We start from the raw sequence: 20909 nt of genomic DNA, 5'->3' as shown, positions 1-20909 counted from the left end.
ATGACAAGTTGCAGGTAGAAAGGGTAGTGAAGAAGTTGTTTGGTATACTTTCCTTTATTGGTCAGAGCATTGAGTATAGGAGTTGGGGGAGGTCGTGTTGTGGTAGTTTAGGACATTGGTTAGGCTACTGTTGGAATATTGCGTGCAATTCTGGTCTCCTTCCTATCAGAGGGATGTTGTGAAAGTTGAAAGGTTTCAGAGAAGATTTACAATGATGTTGCCAGGGTTGGAGGATTTAAGCTACAGGGAGAGGCTGAAAGGGTGGGACTATTTTCCCTGGAGCATTGGAGGCTGAGGGGTGACCTTGTAGAGGTTTATAAAATCGTGAGGGACATGGATAGGATAAATAGGCAAGTTCTTTTCCCCGGTGGAGTCCAGAACTAAAGGACATAGGTTTCGGGTGAGAATTAGATTACATTACTGTGTGGAAACAGGCCCTTCGGCCCAACAAATCCACACCGACCCGCCGAAGCGCAACCCACCCATACCCCTACATTTACCCCTTACCTAACACTAGGGCAATTTAGCACGGCCAATTCAACTGACCTGCACATCTTTGGACTGTGGGAGGAAACCGGAGCACCCGGAGGAAACCCACGCAGACACAGCGAGAACGTGCAAACTCCACACAGTCAGTTGCCTGAGGCGGGAATTGAACCCGGGTCTCTGGCGCTGTGAGGCAGCAGTGCTAACCACTGTGCCACCGTGCCGCCTACAAAGGAACAGAAGGAACAGATATAAAAAGGACACCGAAGGGGCAACTTTTTCACGCAGAGGGTGATGTGTAGATGGAATGAACTGCCATAGGAAGTGGTGGCAACTGGTACAATTACGGTATTTACAAGACATCTGGATGGGTATATGAAATAGGTAGGGTTTAGAGGGGTATGGGCCAGGTGCTGGCAAATGGGTCTAGATTACCTCAGGATATCTGGTTGGCATGGACAAGTTGAACCAAAGAGTCTGTTTCTGTGCTGTGCATCTCTATGACTCTATAAACCCTCCATTCCAAAAAGCATCCTTCCACTGTTATTTTCTGTCTCCTATCACTAAACCAGTTCTGTATCCATCTTGCCAGCTCACCTCGATACCAGGTGACTTCATCTTTTTTATAATCTGCCATGAGAGACCTGTCGAAGGCTTTACTGAAGTCCATGTAGACAAGAACAGCCACTTTTACTTCTTCAGTCGTCTTCATCACCTCCACAAAACTTGATCGTTAGTGAGGCACGACGTCCCCTGCACAAACCATGTTGTCTATCGCTAATAAGTCAATTCACTTCGAAATGCGTACAGACCTTGTCCCTGAGAATCTTTTCTAATAATTTCACCACCACTGAGCGTCTCACAGGCCTATAATTTCTCAGATTATCCCTGCTAACCTTTTTAAACAATGGGCCAACATTGAGAATTCTCCTGTCCTCTGGGACCTCACCTGTGGCCATCATGGATGCAACGGTGTCTGTGAAGTAATGTGTTTTTATGCCTTCCTCAATATACTGGGATAGATCCCAACAGGACCAAGGGACTTAACTATCTTAATACATTTTAAGACAGACAGCACCTCTTCTTTTTTAATAGCAACTTGTCTTAGAAACTCAACGCTCTCTTCCCTGAGACCATACTCTACCTTCTCTTGGTGAATACCGACACAAAGTATTAACATAGAACATTACAGCACAGTACAGGCCCTTCGGCCCTCGATGCTGCGCCGCCCTGTCATACTAATCTGAAGCCCATCCCACCTGCACTATTCCATGTATGTCCATATGCCTGTCCAATGACGACTTAAATGCACTTAAACTTGGCAAATCTACTACTGTTGCAGGCAAAGCATTCCATGCCCTTACTACTCTCTGAGTAAAGAAACTACCTCTGACATCTGTCTTATACCTATCTCCCCTCACTTTAAAGTTGTGTCCCCTCGTGTTTGCCGTCCCCATACTTGGAAAAAGCCTCTCCCTGTCCACCCTATCTAACCCTCTGATTATCTTATATGTCTCTATTAAGTCACCTCTCAACCTTCTTCTCTCTAACGAAAATAGCCTCAAGTCCCTCAGCCTTTCCTCGTAAGACATTCCTTCCATACCGGGCAACATCCTAGTAAATCTCCTCTGCACCGTTTCCAAAGCTTCTACATCCTCCTCATAATGCGGTGACCAGAACTGTACACAATACTCCAAGTGCGGCCGTACCAGAGCTTTGTACAGCTGCAGCATAACCTCCTGATTCCAGAACTCAATCCCTCTATTAATAAAGGCCAAAACACTGTATGCCTCCTTAACAACCCTGTCAATCTGGGTGGCAATTTTCAGGGATCTGTGAACATGGACACCGAGATCTCTTTGCTCATCTGCACTCCCAAGAATCCTACCATTAGCCCAGTACTTTGCATTCCGATTACTCCGTCCAAAGTGTATCACCTCACACTTGTCCACATTAAACTCCATTTGCCACCTCTCAGCCCAGCTCTGCATCCTATCAATGTCTCTCTGCAACCTACGACATCCTTCGTCACTATCCACAACTCCACCGACCTTAGTGTCGTCTGCAAATTTACTAACCCACCCTTTTAAGCCCTCATCCAGGTCATTTATAAAAATGACGAACCGCAGTGGACCCAACACCGACTCTTGCGGTACGCTGCTAGTAACTGGACACCAAGATGAACATGTTCCATCAACTATAACCCTCTGTTTTCTTTCAGCAAGCCAATTACTGATCCAAACTGCTGTGTCTCCCACAATCCCATTCCTCTGCATTTTGTATAATAGCCTATTGTGAGGAACCTTATCGAATTCCTTGCTGAAATCCATTTACACCACTTCAACCGGTTTACCCTCATCTACCTGTTTGGTCACTTTGTCAAAAAACTCAATAAGATTCGTTAGGCACGACCTACCCTTCACAAAACTGCGCTGACTGTCCCTGATCAGATTATTCTTTTCTAGATGGTTATAAATCCTATCTCTTATAACCTTTTCCAACACTTTACCAACAACTGAAGTGAGACTCACTGGTCTGTAATTACCAGCGTTGTCTCTACTACCCTTTCTGAACAAGGGAACCACATTTGCTATCCTCCAATCTTCTGGCACTATTCCTGTATACAATGATGATTTGAAGATCAATGCCAAAGGCTCGGCAATCTCTTAGAACATAGAACATAGAAGAATACAGCGCAGTACAGGCCCTTTGGCCCTCGATGTTGCGCCGATCCAAGCCCACCTAACCTATACTAACCCACTATCCTCCATATACCTATCCAATGCCCGCTTAAATGCCCATAAAGAGGAAGAGTCCACCACTGCTACTGGCAGGGCATTCCATGAACTTACGACTCGCTGAGTGAAGAACCTACCCCTAACTTCAGTCCTATATCTACCCCCCCCTTAATTTAAAGCTATGCCCCCTTGTAATACCCGACTCCATACGCGGGAAAAGGTTCACACTGTCAACCCTATCTAACCCCCTAATCATCTTGTACACCTCAATCAAGTCACCCCTAAACCTTCTTTTCTCTAATGAAAACAGCCCCAAGTGTCTCAGTCTTTCCTCATACGATCTTCCTTCCATACCAGGCAACATCCTGGTAAACCTCCTCTGCACCCGTTCCAGTGCCTCCACATCCTTCCTATAGTATGGCGACCAAAACTGCACACAATATTCCAGATGCGGCCGCACCAGAGTCTTATACAACTGCATCATGACCTCAGGACTCCGGAACTCAATTCCTCTACCAATAAAAGCCAGTACGCCATATGCCTTCCTCACCGCACTATTTACCTGGGTGGCAACTTTCAGAGATCTGTGTACATGGACACCAAGATCCCTCTGCTCATCCACACTACCAAGTATCCGACCATTAGCCCAGTACCCCATCTTTTTGTTATTCTTCCCAAAGTGAATCACCTCACACTTAGCTACATTGAATTCCATTTGCCACCTTTCTGCCCAGCTCTGCAGCTTCTCTATATCCTGCTGTAACCTGCCACATCCTTCCTCACTGTCAACAACTCCTCCGACTTTCGTATCATCCGCAAACTTGCTCACCCAACCTTCTAACCCCTCTTCCAGGTCATTTATAAAAATGACAAACAGCAATGGTCCCAAAACAGATCCTTGCGGAACACCGCTAGTGACTGCACTCCATGAAGAAACTTTGCCATCAACTACTACCCTCTGTCTTCTTCCATCCAGCCAATTCCTAATCCAAACCTCCAACTCACCCTCAATGCCATATCTCCGTATTTTCTGCAGTAGCCTACCATGGGGAACCTTATCAAACGCCTTACTAAAATCCATATATACCACATCTACCGCTTTCCCCTCATCAACCTCCTTCGTCACCTTTTCAAAGAATTCAATAAGGTTTGTGAGGCACGACCTGCCCTTCACAAAACCATGCTGACTCTCCTTGATCACATTATTCCTATCCAGATGTGCATAAATCCTATCCCTTACAATTCTCTCTAAGACTTTGCCCACAACAGAAGTGAGACTCACCGGCCTATAGTTACTAGGGTTATCCCTACTCCCCTTTTTGAACAAGGGAACCACATTTGCTATCCTCCAGTCTTCTGGCACTACTCCTGTAGACAAAGAGGACATAAAAATCAAGGCCAATGGCTCTGCAATCTCCTCCCTTGCTTCCCAGAGAATCCTAGGATAAATGTCATCAGGCCCAGGGGACTTATCTATTTTCACCTTTTCCAGGATTTCCAACACCTCTTCTCTACATACCTCAAAGCCATCCATTCTACTTATTTGTGACTCAGTATTCACATCGACGACAATGCCCTGTTCCTGAGTAAATACTGAAGAAAAGTATTCATTCAGTGTCTCCCCAATCTCTTCCGCCTCCACACGCAACTTCCCACTACTATCCTTGACTGGACCTATTCCTACCCTAGTCATTCTTTTATTCCTAACATACCTATAGAAAGCCTTAGGGTTTTCCCTAATCCTACCGACTAAGGACCTTTCATGTCCCCTCCTTGCTGCTCTTAGCTCTCTCTTCAGGTCCTTCCTGGCTACCCTATAACTCTCAATCGCCCCAATTGAACCTTCACGTCTCATCTTGAGATAGGCCGCCCTCTTCCATTTAACAAGGGATTCCAATTCCTTATTAAACCACGGCTCCCTCGCACGACCCTTTCCTCCATGCCTGACAGGTACATAATTATCAAGGACACTCAATAGTTGCTCCTTGAACAAGCTCCACATATCATTTACACTCTTGCCTTGGAGTCTACTTTTCCAAGCCACACATCCTAAGTCATGCCTCACCGCATCATAATTTCCCTGACCCCAGCTATAACTCTTGCCCTGTAGTACACACTTATCCCTCTCCATCATGAGAGTAAAAATCACCGAATTATGGTCACTATCCCCAAAGTGCTCACCTACCTCTAATTCTAACACCTGGCCTGGTTCGTTACCCAGAACCAAATCCAGTATGGCCTCACCTCTTGTTGGCCTGTCTACATATTGTGTCAGGAAACTCTCCTGCACACATTGAACAAACACTGACCCATCTAACGAACTTGAGCTATAGCTTTCCCAATCAATATCAGGAAAGTTAAAGTCCCCCATAACAACCACCCTATTACTGTCACTCATCTCCTGAATCACCTTCCCTATCCTTTCTTCAATGATTCTAGGACTATTAGGAGGCCTGTAAAAGACTCCTAACAGGGTGACCTCACCTTTCCTATTCCTAACCTCAGCCCAAACTACCTCAGATGGCAAGTCCTCATCCATCATCCTTTCCACCACTGAAATACTATCTTTGACAAGCAATGCCACACCTCCCCCTCTTTTACCCCCACCTCTGACCCGACTAAAACATTTAAATCCTGGAACCTGCAAATGCCAATCCTGTCCCTGTTCTAGCCATGTCTCCGTAATAGCCACAACATCGAAGTCCCAGGTACCAACCCACGCTGCAAGTTCACCTACCTTATTTCGTATACTTCTTGCATTGAAGTATACACACTTCAAACCACTTTCCTGTTTACAGGCACCCTCCTTTGAAATTGATGCCATGTTCCTAACCTCCCTACACTCCAGGCCCTGCACCCTGAAGCTACAATCTGGGTTCCCATGCCCCTGCAGAGTTAGTTTAAACCCCCCCCAAGAGCACTAGCAAACCTCCCCCCAAGGATACTGGTGCCCCTCAGGTTCAGGTGTAGACCATCCTGTTTATAGAGGTCCCACTGTCCCCAGAAAGAACCCCAGTTATCCAAAAACCGGAATCCCTCCCTCCTGCACCATCCCTGTAGCCACGCATTTAAGTGTTCTCTTTCCCTATTCCTCGAATCTCTATCACGTGGCACGGATAACAAACCAGAGACAACAACTCTGTTCGTTCTAACTCTGAGCTTCCAACCTAGCTCCCTGAAAGCCTGTCTAACATCCTCGGCACTCCTCCTACCTATGTCGTTGGTGCCAATATGGACCACGACTTCGGGCTGCTCCCCCTCCCCCTCCAGGACCCGGAAAACACGATCAGAGACATCACGTACCCTTGCACCTGGAAGGCAACATACCAAACGTGAGTCTCTCTCGTTCCCACAAAACCGCCTAGCTGTGCCCCGAACTATCGAGTCCCCAATTACTACTGCTCTGCTCTTCTTCACCCTTCCCTTCTGAGTAACGGGGACAGGCTCCGTGCCAGAGACCTGAGCCCCGTTACTTACCCCTGGTAAGTCATCCCCCCCCCACAAGTATCCAAAACGGTATACTTGTTCTTGAGAGGAACGGCCGCAGGGGGTCCCTGCACTGGCTGTTTCCTCCCAGTCCCCCTCACTGTCACCCATCTATCTGCCATCTTTGGAGTTACTACTTCCCTATAACTCTGATCTATGACCCCCTCTGCCTCCCGAATGATCCGAAGTTCATCCAACTCCAGCTTCCAGTTGCTTCCCAGAGGATCCCAGGATAGATCCCATCCGGCCCAGGGGACTTGTCTGTTTTCATACTCTGCAGTATTTCTAATACCTCTTCCTTGTGAACCTCAATCTCTTTTAGGTAAAAACAATGACTGCAGATGCTGGAAACCAGATTGAGGATTAGTGGTGCTGGAAGAGCACAGCAGTTCAGGCAGCATCCAAGGAGCTTTGAAATTGACGTTTCAGGCAAAAGCCCTTCCTGATGAAGGGCTTTTGCCTGAAATGTCGATTTCGAAGCTCCTTGGATGCTGCCTGAACTGCTGTGCTCTTCCAGCACCACTAATCCTCAATCTCTTCTAGTCTAGATGCAAGTATCTCTGTATCTTCCTCGCCAACATTTTCGTTTTCTATAGTGAACACTGTTGAAAAATATTTATTTAGTGCTTCCCCTATCTCCTCTGAGTCCACACACAACTTCCCACTATTATCCTTGATTGGCCCTAATTTAACTCTCGTCATTTTTTTATTCCTGACATACGTATGGAAAGCCTTAGGGTTTACCCTGATCCTATCCGTAAACAACTTCTCATGTCGCCTCCTGCCTCTTATGAGCTCTCTTTTTAGGTCTTTCCTGACTTCCTTGTAGCCCTCAAGCGCCCTAACTGAGTTTTCACATTTTGCCCTAACATCAGCCGCCTCCTTCTTCTTGACCAGGGATTCCACTTCCTTAGTAAACCACAGCTCACGCGTTCTATATCTTCCTCTCTGCCTGACAGGTACATACTTATCTAGGACACACAGGAGCTTTTCCTTGAATAAGCTCCACATTTTTAATGTGCTCATCCCCTGAAGTTTCCTTCCCCATTCTACGCTTCCTAAATCTTTCCTAATTGCATCGTAATTTCCCTTCCCCCAGCTGTAACTCTTGCTCAGTGGAGTACACCCATCGCTTTCCATCACTCAAGTAAACCTGACAGAATTGTGATCGCTGTCTCCAAAGTGCTCACCTACTTCCAAATCTAACACCTGGCCAGGCTTGTTATCCAACACTAAATCTAATGTGGCTTCGCCCCTTGTAGGCCTGTCTACATACTGTGTCAGGAAACACTCCTGCACACACTGGACAGAAACTTGACCCATCTATAGTACTCGTACTGTAGTGATCCCAGTCAATATTTGGAAAGTTGAAGTCCCCCGTGACAACCACCCTGCCTCTCTCACTCCTATCGAGAATCATCTTTGCTATCCTTATTCACTTCGGACCTCACCTACCTCTTCTGGCTCCACACATAGATGATCTCCTTTGTCCTTGAATGGGCCAGCCCTTTCCCTGGCAACCATCTTGCTTTTTATATCTGTATAAAATACCTTGGGATTCTCTTTAATCCTGTTTACTAACAATTTTCCTGATGCCTTTTAGCCCTTCTAATTAAGTTTGTTCCTACTTTCCTTGTCTACTTTAAGCACTTCACCAGTTTCCATCCTCTTTGACCTTACATATGCTTCTTTTTTCTCTCTGACCAAGTTCATAGCGTTACTGGTCATATAAGGTTCAGTTAATCTGCCATACGTATCCTTCATTCTCTCAGGCACCCTTTATCAACTGCTGATTTAAGTACTCCCCAATGTCTGATATGGATTTACCCTCAAGCAACAGCCTCCAATCAAGATTCTCCTCTTCCTGCCCAATATTGTTGTGGTTTGCCTTCCCCCAGTTTAACACCTTCACCTGAGGATTGCTTTTATCCTTATCTGTGAGTATCTTAAAACTCACGTTATTGTGCTCACTCCCCCCGAAATGCTCCTCCACTGAAACTTCACTCACCTTGCAGGGCCTATTTCCCAACACCAGGTCCAGTATAACTCCTTCCCTCGTTGGACTGTTTAGGTATTGTGTCCAGAGTCCCTCCTGAATTGGTCTCTACAAATTCCAAGCCCGAGCACATAGTGAATCTGAGTCAATATAGGGGGAGTTAAAAATTACCCACCACAACAACCCAGCTGATTTTACATCTTTCCAAAATCTATCTACAGATTCTCTCCTGTATTTCCTGCTGGCTGATGGGAGGCCTGTGGTATACCCCAGCATTGTAATTTCACCTTTTCCCATTCCCAAGTTCTACCCATACTGTCTCGTTGCACGAGTCCTCTAATGTATCCTCCCTCAATATAACTGTGAGATAGTCCTTTACCAGTAATGCAACTCCCCCACCTCTTTTACCTCACTTTCTATCACATCTGAAACATCTAAAACCTGACACATTCAGCTGCCAGTCTTGTCCCTCTTTCCGGAGAAAGTGAGGACTGCAGATGCAGAACTCAGATTTCTCCAGTTTCCTCATTTCCCCTCCCCCCACCTTGTCTCAGTCAAATCCCTCGAATTCAGCACCGCCTTCCTAACCTGCAATCTTCTTCCTGACCTCTCCGCCCCCACCCCACTCCGGCCTCACCTTGACCTCCTTCCATCTATCGCATTTCCAACGCTCCTCCCACAAGTCCCTCCTCCCTACCTTTTATCTTAGCCTGCTGGACACACTTTTCTCATTCCTGAAGAAGGGCTTATGCCCGAAACGTCGATTCTCCTGTTCCTTGGATGCTGCCTGACCTGCTGCGCTTTTCCAGCAACACATTTTCAGCTCTTGTCCCTCTTTCAGCCAAATCTCTAATCACAGTACTGTCTTTTTCCAAATACTAACCAAAGCTAAGCTAATCTACCTTGCCTACTATACTTCTTGTATTGAAGCACATGTATTTCTAACTGCTTCCTTTGCTGTTTGCAGCACCGTTTCCCTGCATGCTCTTGTTTTTAGTAATGTGTGCACTGGTTTCTACCTCTCCCTCAATTTCTGCATCTGCTAGCCTACCCTCCCCCTGCCGCACTAGTTTAAACCCTCCCCAACCACTGTACCAAATATCCTCCAAAGGACATCAGTCCCACTCATGCTCGGGTGTCACCTGTCCAGTTTGTATATGTCTCACCTGCCCCAGAACAGACCTGAATGCCCTACAGATGTGAATGCCCTTCCCCTTGCACCATCTTTTCAGCCACAGGTTCATCCGATATATCCTGCTGTTTCTACCCTGATGAGCTCGTGATACTATAGTAATCCTGTGATAACTACCTTTTGAGGTTCTACATTTCAACTTTCTTCCTCATTTTCTGTGGGCGTGGACAGGATTTAACGGTCACAGAAATGTGCTGGCAGACAACAAACTGGTTTGAAGTGTGTCTACTTCAATGCCAGAAGTTTCCGAAATAAGGGTGAGGAATGGATGTTGCAGGTTCCAGGGTTTAGATCTTTCATTAAGAACAGGCAAGGCAGTAAAAGAGGGGAGGTGTGGCCTTGTTAGTTAAGGATAGTATAACGGTGGCTGAAAGAACTTTTAACAAGGACTCGTCTACTGAGGTGGTATGGGCTGAAGTTAGAAACAAGAGAGGAGAGGCAACACACCATCCTGGACTCTCGTTTGCAGCCACAGATATGCCTATCGTTTCCCCTTGTGATTGAATCCCCTATGACTATAGCATTTCTGTGCCTATCTTTCCCTCCCTTTGCAGCAGAACCAACCATGGTGCCATGAATTTGGCTGCTGCTGTTATCCATTCCCCTCAACAGTGTCAACAACAGTGTATCTGTTCTGCAGGGGAAAAGCCACAGGAGATTCCTGCATTGCCTGCTTAGCCCTCATGCTCTGTCTGGTGGTCACCCATGTTGCTTTATGATTTAATGCCACTCTCCTGACTTTTTCCCCTACCCTTGTCCATTGCGTCAATTTAAATAATCAGCTGATGTCCTTTTGAATATCTCACCTGACTCTGTATTGCATTCACTCCAATGTGTTAACACCCTTACTTTACTGTGCCACTAGGATACATCGTGCTCCAGCTGAGGTCTAACAAGTGTCCTGCATAGTTCAGCATAACTTCCTTGCTTTTTTTACTTCAGAATAAAGCTCAGCACACTTCATACTGTATTAATTGCTCTCTGCACTTGCCTTGGTCAGTGACCTATACGTAAATACACACAGGTCCTGTGCTCCAGCAGCCCCTTGAGCTTTGTACCCCATTTTTTAATATGTCTGTCTTTGTTATAAAATGCATCATCTCAACTTCTCCCCGTTGAAGTTCATCTGCCACCTTTCTGATCCCTTTGTCAACTTGTCTCTGTCCTTTTGAAGTTCTACACTGTCCTCCTCACAGCTCAGTTTTGCATCATCTGCAAATTCTGTAGTTGTTGCTTGCGTACTAAGGTGTACATCATGGCCACTATACAAAATAATTCAAGTGAATTTAACAATGTTGAAGACCAGCCTTAATATAGAAAGCTTTAGTGCATGAAGCATTCAGAAAAACCCATCTGTTTCACGTAATGTCCTTTAAGGAAGAAAATTGCTGGCCTCATCTGGTCTGGTTTACCTGTGACCCACAGAAATGTGGTTGACTCTTAACTGCCCTCTGGGCAATAAATACTGGATTAGCCAGCAATGTCCACAATCTCTGAATTAATTAAAAAAGAATTTCATGATAAAAAAAACTGAAGTACTTCCACAATAGATAGAAACAGATCTGGTATGATTGAGAAAACGGAGACAAGGCTGTTGGGTAGCCAGGGATTGGAACTGATTATCCAAATGTATTTAGTTGTTAGCAAAGATGGACAGAAGAGAGGAGAGGTGCGACAACACTGTTGGCAAAAGAAGGCACTTCACAGAATAGTGAGGAAGAGTATCAGCTCCAGTGAAGTAACATCTGTGTGGTTGGAACTTAGAAACCTTGGGGCAGAAAGTGATAATAGATGTTGCATATAGATTGTTCAAACTGTTGTCATAATATCGGGGAAGGCATTAAATAGGAATATAGTGGCACAAGAAAGACACAGTAATTGTCGTTGACTTGAATAAAAGAGCGAAACCATCCAGATATCTCTGAAATGTTGCCAATGTGCTTAACTCCACCACCTCTTCTGGCAGTGCCTTCCAGACTCCTACCACTCTGTGTGAAAAACTTCCCTCGCTTGTCACCCTTAAACTTTGTCCCTCTCACCTTGCACCTGTGCCCCCTTGTAATTGAAACTTCAACCCTGGGAAAAAGCCTCTGACTATTCATCTTATCTAGGCCTCTCATAACTTTGTCGACCTCTGTCAGGTCTTGTCTCACTCCTCTCTTCCCAGTGAAATCAATCCTTGTCTTTTTAACCTTTCCTCAAAGCCTGTGCCCTCCAGACCAGGCAACATCCTGGTGAACCTTCTCTGCATTCTCCCCAAAGCTTCCATATCCTTCTGGAAGTGTGGTGACCAAAACTGCGCACAGTATTGTAAATGCAGCCGAACAAGGGGTTTTATATAGATTACAACATGGACGGCATGATGGCTCAGTGATTAGCACTGCTGTCTCACAGCATCAGGGACCTACATTCAATTCCAGCCTCTGGCAACTGTCTGTGTGGAGCTTGAACATTCTCCTTGTGTCTGCGTGGGCTTTCTCAGGATGCTCGAGTTTCCTCCAACAATTCCAAGATGTGCAAGTTAGACGATTGGCCATGCCCCATCGTCTTCAGGGATATGTAGGTTAGGTGTAGGTGCATTAGGCAGGGGAAATGTTGGATAATAGGGCAGTGGAATGAGTCTGGGTGGGGTTGCTCTTCGGCGGGTTGGTGTGGACTTGTTGGGCCAAAGGGCCTGTTTTCTCACTGTTGGGATTCTATGATTCTATGAACTCTTGTACTCCATGCTCCTGCCAATGAAGGCAAGCGTGCCATATACCTTCTTGATCACCTTGGCCACCTGTGTGGCCACTTTTAGGGAACCCGTGTAGCTGCATGCCCAGATCTGTCTGTATATTAACGTTCCTAAGGGTTCTGCCATTTACAGTATAATTCACAAATGATATTCAAATGCATCACATTGCATTTATCTGGATTAAACTCCATCCGCTACTTCTGTGCCCAAGTCGCTAATCTATCTATATTCTGTTGTATCCTTTTAGTTGTCAGCACGGGCAACAATTCCACCAATGTTTGAGTCTCCTGCAAACTTACTAATCAGACCACTCATATTTTCCTCCAGATCACTTATATATACTGCAAACAACAGGGGACCTAAGACTGATCTCTGTGGAAATCACTAGTTATCTGTCTCCAGTCTGAAAAATGATCTACATATTGTTTGGACAAACCAAATCCGTACCAGTGCCGTTGAGGAGGAATTCCTAAAATGTGGACAGGATGGTTTTCTGAACCAATACTTTGAAGAACCAACCAGAAAACATGCCGCCCTGAGTGCTGTGAAATGAGAAAAGAATAATTGACAAGCTAGCTGTCCAAGACCCTTTGGGGGGGGGAAAAGTGAGCAGAATGTAGAATTTTCCATGAAAATTGAGTTAATATAGTTGATTCTGAGAAGAGGGTCCTGAATCTAAATAAAGGAAACTGTGATGGTGTGTGATGTGAGTTGGCTGTGATGGATTGAAGAGCATTACTTGAAGATGATGGTGAACAGGCAATGGCAAACATTTAAAAGGCATATAGAGGAACTGTACTAATTGCTCATTCCTGTTGAGCACAAAAATAAAATGGGAAAGATGGCCCGACCGAGTTAAGAAGGAATGTTAGAGTTTGTATTGGAACTCAGCAAGGGGCGTATAAATTTTCCAAGAAAGTAGCAGTTAATAATGATCATGATTGTTTGACCAAGTACCTGGTTCCCCCATACCCTTGGATCCCTTTAGCCAAAAGGACTATAACTCCTCCTTGAAAGCATTGTGAATTTGTGTCTCAACTGCTTTCTGTGGTAGAGAATTCCCCAGACTCCGAACTCTCTGGGTGAAGAAATTTCTCCTCATCCCTGTATCTTTAGACTGTGACCCCTACTTCTGGACTCCTCGGTTATTGGAAACATCCTTCCTGCATTTATCCTGTCTTGTCCTGTCAGAATCTTAAAGGTTTTTGAACGATCACCCCTCATTCTACTCTCCTTCTATCCTTCTAAACTTTATTCCAACCTGAGAAACAGCCATTAGTTTTCTTATCATTTTCTTCATTCTGAGGATGAGGCTTTGCTGGCTGGAACAGTGTTCATTTCCCATCCCTAGCTGCCCTTTGTGATTCTCAATTGCTGCATTTTATTTATTCCTCCCAATATAATTTGGGAGGCATTTTGACCCAGTGTCACTCGAGTACCAGTGAAAACCACTGGCTCAGCCACTGAAGCCAGCATCCCATAATGAAGTAAGTAGAGTGTAAACAGCAACTACGTTACATGAAATCATAGAATTTACTGTCCACAAAGAGGCTATTCAGCCCAATTTGTCTGTGTCAGCTCCTGAAAGAGTTCTCCAGTTTGTACCATTCTCTAGCACAATCTCTGTTGCACTCTAAATTCATCACTTTCAAATACATATTCAGTTCTCCTTTCAAATCCTATGGAATCCGCCTCTCCCACTCTTCCAGGCAGCGCATTCCAAATCCTAACAACTCTGGGAAAATAAGTTCTTCTTCATCTCATTCCTTGCTGTCTTGCTGGTAGTCTTGAAATTGCCGCTTAATTACTGACATGCCAACTGGTGGAAACAGGTTGTTCTCCTTTCCCCAGTCAAAATTGTTCATAACTTTGAACATCTCATTAAGGTCACCTCTTAATCTTCTCTGCTGTAAAGAGAGTAAGCCCAATTTCTCTAATTTTTCATTGTATCTAAAATCCTTCATTCCTGACATCATTCGAACAAATCATCTTTGAACTCTCTCTAGGGCTGCTTCATCCTTCCTTGAATAAAATGCCCAGAGCTGAACATAATACCCCAGATGTGCGCTGACCAATGATTTGTAGAGATGTAACATCACTTTATTTCTGAATAATAAGGATTTCCTTCAGTTCCTCCTTCAAGCTTGACCATCTGTCCCCAAGGAGTTCCAGAAGGTCATTTGTGTCCCCCTTAGTGAAGACAGATCCAAAGTTTTATGAATTCAACTGATTCTAACTGTAAGGGACCTACATTTGTCCTCACTGGGCTTTTTCTCTTCAGATAGCAAAAACAGAAGCTTCTGTTGTTATTCAGATAGTTTGCCTATTTATTCTTCCAACTAAAATAGATATCCAAGTTAAACTTCATCTGCCATTCATCTGACTTATCCATATTGTTTGTGAATGACTTGTGCCTTATAGGCTTTGAGGATTCAAAGGAAGAGGTGCTTGCTGTAGGATTCCTCACCCCTGACTTGCTCTTGTGGTGTAGTCTAATTCAGTTTCTGGTCAATAGTAATGCAGAGGACATTGAATGCCTCACTATCAATGATGATAATGCCATTGAATGTCAAGGGATGATGGTTGGATTCTCTGTTGTTGGAGAAGGCCATTTCCTGGTACTTGGAAGGCACGAATGTTACTTGGCACTTTTCAGCCTCTCGTGCCAGTTGGACATAGACTGCTTTAGTATCTGAGGAGTTGCAAACAGTGCTGAATATTGTACATTAGCCAACTTCCCCACTTCTGAAATTATGTCATTGAACCAGCTGAAGTTGGGTGGAGGACATTAACCCGAGGAACTCTGCAGAGATGTCCTGGACCTGAGATGGCTGACCTCCAACAGCCACAACCATCTTCCAAACTACCAATTATGACTTCAATCAGTGGAGAGTTTTCCCCTGATTCCCAATTCTGTGCAGCCTCTTTGATGTCTGTCAAATTTGGCTTGGATGTCAAGGGCTGTCACTCTCACATCCCCTGTGGAATTCAGCTCTTCTGTCCGTGTTTCAACCAAGTCTGGAATGAGGTCAGGAGCTGAGTGGCCCTGGGAGAACCCCAACTGGGCATCAGACTAGATACTTGCTGAACAGCTGCTGCTTGATAGCACTGTTGATGACTCCTTCCATTACTTTAACAATGATCAAGAATAGACTGATGGAGTGGTAATTGACTGGGTTAGATTTTTCCTCTTTTCTGTGTTCAGGGCATAACTGGGCATATGGACATTGCTGGATACATGTTAGTTGGATAGAGCTCTCGAAGGATAGTGGAATCAAGGGTTATGGAGATAAGGCCGGAACAGGATACTGATTGAGGATGATCAGCCATGATCATAATGAATGGTGGTGCAGGCTCGAAGGGCAGAATGGCCTACTCCTGCACCTATTGTCTATTGTCGCCGCATTACAGTGCCATCTTAGTTACAAAGGTACTCTGTACTAGGTACATTGTACTCTTTGCTACCTTCTCCCCAGCCTCACTCCCCCCATTTATCTCTGCACCCTGAAGGCTCTCTGCCTTCATTCCTGATGAAGGGCTTTTGCCCGAAACATTGATTTTCCTGCTCCTCGGGTGCTGCCTGACCTGCTGTGCTTTTGTTATAGATCAAATTCTTTGGAAACAAAAAAAAAATGAGACAAGTAAAGAAACAGGTAGTCCATCATTGTGGGCCATAGGAATGAATTAGAAAAAGCAAGAAGGTAAAAGTTCAGAATGTCAGTCTTTCCAACCCTGTCCATGCTGATACTTTGCCTCAAGGGACACCTGCCGTTGTTTGGGGAAAAAAAAAGTGACTCCCAACAAAACTCATTGGCTGGTCAGAATCTGCTATTAGGAAGTATTTTGTAAATTTATTAAGCAGCAGGTGACACATTGTAAAATAACTAAGTCAAAGTAGGAAGGGAAGGGTGAGTGAAGTTATGCTCACAATGGGACCTCCTGTACATTGAAGACATGAAACACCTACTTCTGCAAGAGTGACTCGAGACTTCCAGTTGCCTGCAGCTTCGACCTAACACTGTGCTCCACTGCCCAGCATTTCTGTCCGAGTCCAAATACAGTGCTTAAGAGAGTCTTAACACAAGCTGGAAGAACAACACCTCATATTCTGCTTCGGGAACTTTGGAACCTTCAGGAGTTAAATCAATTTAGAACTGTAACATCTCCTCCACATCTTTGACCAACTTCTTACCACAGGTCTTGTAGTGAAATTGAGTTGCTTTCAGCATAGGCAGTCCATTTTCATCCACTCATTGTCCCTATTATCACCTGCCTAGCTTCTTTTCTTCTCTGCCTTACTATCAACAATCCCTTTGACTGCCGAACCTTTTTCTCTTCATCTCCGGACTCTGTTTCCACCCCATAACACACACACTGGCCCACACGCTTCCCACCCCATTATCAGCTGTTTCCTAGTTGCTGTCAATTCTGAAGAAGAGTCACTGGTCTTAAAATGTCACATCTGCTTTGTCTGAGATTTTCTAGCATTTTCAGTTTTTGTTTGTTTCAGATCGCCAGTATCTTTGTTTAATTTAATTAAGGACAGCAGACTCCCTTCTCTAAAGGATTTTACTGATCCAGGAAGTTTCTTGTAGCAATCAACATCATTGGACCCTCAATTCCAGGTTTCAGTCTGCTCTGGCGACATTCAAATGCAGGGCCTCAGAACATTACCTGGGTCTCTGGATGAATAGCTTAGTGGTGATACCACTAGGCTGTTGCCTCCCTGTGCAGTGGCTGCTTCACTGGTCTGTGGACCAGTTCTCCTGAATTTGGCACAAACTGCCAGATTTTAGTAAGACGATTATGACATTGGAAGTGACATTGACACTTGACGTGCAGAGTGCGATTCCAGAGGAATCAGATGATTTATTTTTTGATTTGTCAATAGTGGATTAGCTAGACTGAGTGGCTTGCTTCGCCCTTTGTTTTGTCTTTCCATGTCATTTGCTAATGGTTTCCGTATTTTTCACCCAGACCCAATTGTTCAGATTGCCATTGACAACTCGAGGAGCATCTTGTACACACGCTCAGAAAAGGGTGTGCTACAGGTAGGTCTTTTTGTGTTATGATTACACTGACAACCAATTGCTACGTTACAGTGACACTGCACCCATTCACTGCATAATCTTGACATCCTTTGCTTCATCGCAGTGCAGCTAACATCCAGTTGCTGTGTGACACTGACACCTATTTGCAGTCTCATCATGATCGAAAAAGCCTGATTACTCTTCAGGCTGCCCTTCTCGATCCACTCGTGACTGCCAATTGGTCAGCACTGAAATGCTTGCAGACGTTTTGATAATTCTCCTTCGTGTGATTATCTCTGCCATTCTGCATTGTTTCTGTTGTATCACATAATCATAGAATTGTTCCGATGCAACAAGCACCTTTCCACTCAGTACCTGTACTGGCTCTTCAAACCAGCATTATTACTTAGTGCTAGTCTCCAATAGCCATGTGCTCTATCACTATCTAAATAATTATCCAATGCCTTCTTGGATGCCTCAATGGAACCTGCCTTCATCAATGTCTTAACTATTCCCTGTGTGAAAAAGTTATTTTCTTGCATCACCTTCGCTTTGTTTGTACATCACTTTCATCTGTGCCCTCTTCCTTTTCTGAGCAGGAACACCTTCTCCCTATCTGCTTATCCAGCTCCCTCGTGATGTTGACAACATCAATCAAATTTCCCCACAGGTGCCTTCTCTCCACAGAGAACATTCCTAACTCTTCAGTCGATGCTATTCACTGAACCATTCCTGGAACCATTCTTGCATATTGTTTCTGTACCCTTTCCAATACATTTGCATCCTTTCTGTAATGTGGCGCCCACAATTGCACAATATTACAGCAGAAGCCTAACAAGTGTCTTGTGCAAATTCAACATTATCCCCTTGCTCTTATGTGCCCCATTCATAAAGCTAAGAACACTATATGCTTTATTTACTGCTCTCTCCATCTGTGCTGCCACCTTCAATAATCTGTGCATATATACACTCTGGTTCCTGAAATCCTGCAAACTTTTATAAATATACCCACTTTTTACGTTGTCGTTTAATCTTCTTCGTACCATATTGCATCATTCCACACTTGTCTGCACAGAGCCCCATCGGCCATCTATCAACCTGTTCCACGAACATGTCAATATCCTTTGGGAGTTCTGCACTCTCCTCACAATTTACAACTCTTTCATGTTTAGTGTCATCTGAAAAATTGAAAATTGTCCCCTGCACACCAAGATCCAGATCATTTGCATCAAGCTTCTTTGTTATCTCATCACAAACACTCCAAGAATTTAGTTGAACAAAGCTTTCAGTTTAGAAATTCATGTGAATCTTCCTAATCAACCTTCCTTTTTCCATGTGAATACTAATTCTGTCCAAAATAGTTGTTTCTGAAAGCTTCCTCGCCACTGAAGTTAAAGTTACTGGTCTGGAATTGCCAGGAATGGTCTTAGAATCTTTTTGAATAAGGCTGTAATGTTGTCAGTTTGCCAGTTATGGCAGCCCCCTGAATCCATGGAAGGCTGCAAGATTGTGCCCAATGACCCTGCAATTTCTACCCTCACTTTGTTCAAAAACCTTGGACGATGTCAGCTGATCTCTATGCCTTGTCAAGCTTAAGTACCAACAGTCGATCCACGATGACTACTTTATTGATTTTTGAACCCTTTGAGTGAGAGTTTCCCCTTGTGCACCATGGCTGAGGTCCTCTTCTATAAAGATGGGTACAAAATATTCATTTCACACTTCAGTTATACCTGCTGCCTCCATGTATAAATCCCTTTTTTGGTCCAATCTGCCTAACTCCTCTTTTAGCTTTCTCTTTGTTTAGATGCCTGTTAAAACTTTTGGGATTCCCTTTTCTGTCAGCTGTTAGACTTTTCTCATAGTTTCTGTTTGCTTCTTTGATTTGCTTTATCACCCCCCCCAAAAAAAAGCAGAGATACTTCTGTTGATTCTCAATTACTTATTTTGCTTCACACCTGTCATAACCCCTCTTTCTGTCTAATTTTTATAAATCTCCTTTGTCATCTGAGGAAACTGCTGTTAAAAGGGATCTGTTTGTTTCTAATGCAGGTCACCTGTTTGACTATGTGCCTTCTATTTTACTAGTTGGTGGTGGTGATAGGTTCTCTCTGATTTTCAGGTGTGTGACTTAGGTGCTGATGGCCAGGGAATGGGCAGAGTGGCTTCCTTATCCCAGAATTCCATAGTCTCTGCAGCAGGTAACATAGCCCGGTGAGTGAAAATTCTGACGGTATCAACTCTGAGCTCATGTCTGTTCTGTGTAATGCATTGTCTGCACTGAGTGTACTTTTTAATAAAAATTTTGAAAGGTGGTGGGCGTCACAAGCACTCCATGTGCAATGTGGAACATTATAAGCCATGGTAGAGTGGTCAAAATCCTTTGGTTTCAATTGCCATTGTAACACTTGAACATGTAAAACAGAGAAGTATTGAGGGAATGCCGAAGTGCCAGACAGTGCTGAGAGAGTGCTGTGCTCTGAGAGATAGCCAAGTTTGGTACCCATGAGGATGGCCTCAACTGGGATCTTGGGTTCATGCCACACTTCAGCTGACCCCACAATACTATAAACACTCTCACACACAAACACACATACACACACTCTTTACACATGATCACACTCCTACATACCCTCGCACAGACATATATTCCGTCACACTCGTGCACACACTCTAACAAGTCCGTGTACACACATATGATCTCACTCCCCCTCGCACACACACAAACCTTGTTCCCTCATAAAATGTGACATTTTATAAATTCCTACTTTGGAAATTGAACCAGTCCAACTCAACTTTGGGATACAGACAGACTCTAACCTCGCACCTTTAATGCATTGTCTGAGCTGAGATGTCACCCTTTTTGGTTTTACTGATGAAACATTAGTTAACTCGGGACTGTGACTTGAAAGAAGTTCTGGGATTTACAGATTAATCAATCAAAACCTGCATTCCCATTCTAAGTGATTGAAGACCTAATGGCATCTAGGTTTGTTCGGTACATGGCATCAGTTGTCTGACACTTTGATCTTTTACTATAAATTCTGTGTCCTATGATCCTGACCTATTAGCTACCTGACGAAGGAGCAGTGCTCCCAAAGCTTGTACTTCAAAATAAACCTGTTGGTCTATAAACTGATGTGAGATTTTTAACTGTGTCCACCTTTGAATGGTGCAGTTTTTGTCAGGTGTGTCCAGAAAGAATTCCTGACTCAGTATATAGGAAGACCAAGTCGAGGGGAGACCA

The 20909-nt window shown here is 44.4% G+C and overlaps 1 protein-coding gene across 1 annotated transcript in view; it reads left to right on the top strand.

The window, feature by feature from the left end:
* Positions 1-20909, top strand: part of nup155 (nucleoporin 155) — a 206695-nt gene that overhangs the window by 55460 nt on the left and 130326 nt on the right. Inside the window, exons 9-10 of the mRNA XM_087975422.1 lie at positions 17610-17683; positions 19785-19876. Coding sequence (XP_087831548.1) covers positions 17610-17683; positions 19785-19876 — 166 coding nt within the window. The remainder of the gene's footprint in view (positions 1-17609; positions 17684-19784; positions 19877-20909) is intronic.

Source organism: Chiloscyllium plagiosum, unplaced genomic scaffold, assembly GCF_037043375.1.
Source record: "Chiloscyllium plagiosum isolate Xiang-an unplaced genomic scaffold, Cpla_swu_hap1 HiC_scaffold_2, whole genome shotgun sequence".
NCBI classification, from domain to species: Eukaryota; Metazoa; Chordata; class Chondrichthyes; order Orectolobiformes; family Hemiscylliidae; genus Chiloscyllium; species Chiloscyllium plagiosum.
The sequence above is the reverse complement of the archived record's forward strand: the minus strand, read 5'-3'. Positions and strand labels throughout refer to the sequence as shown.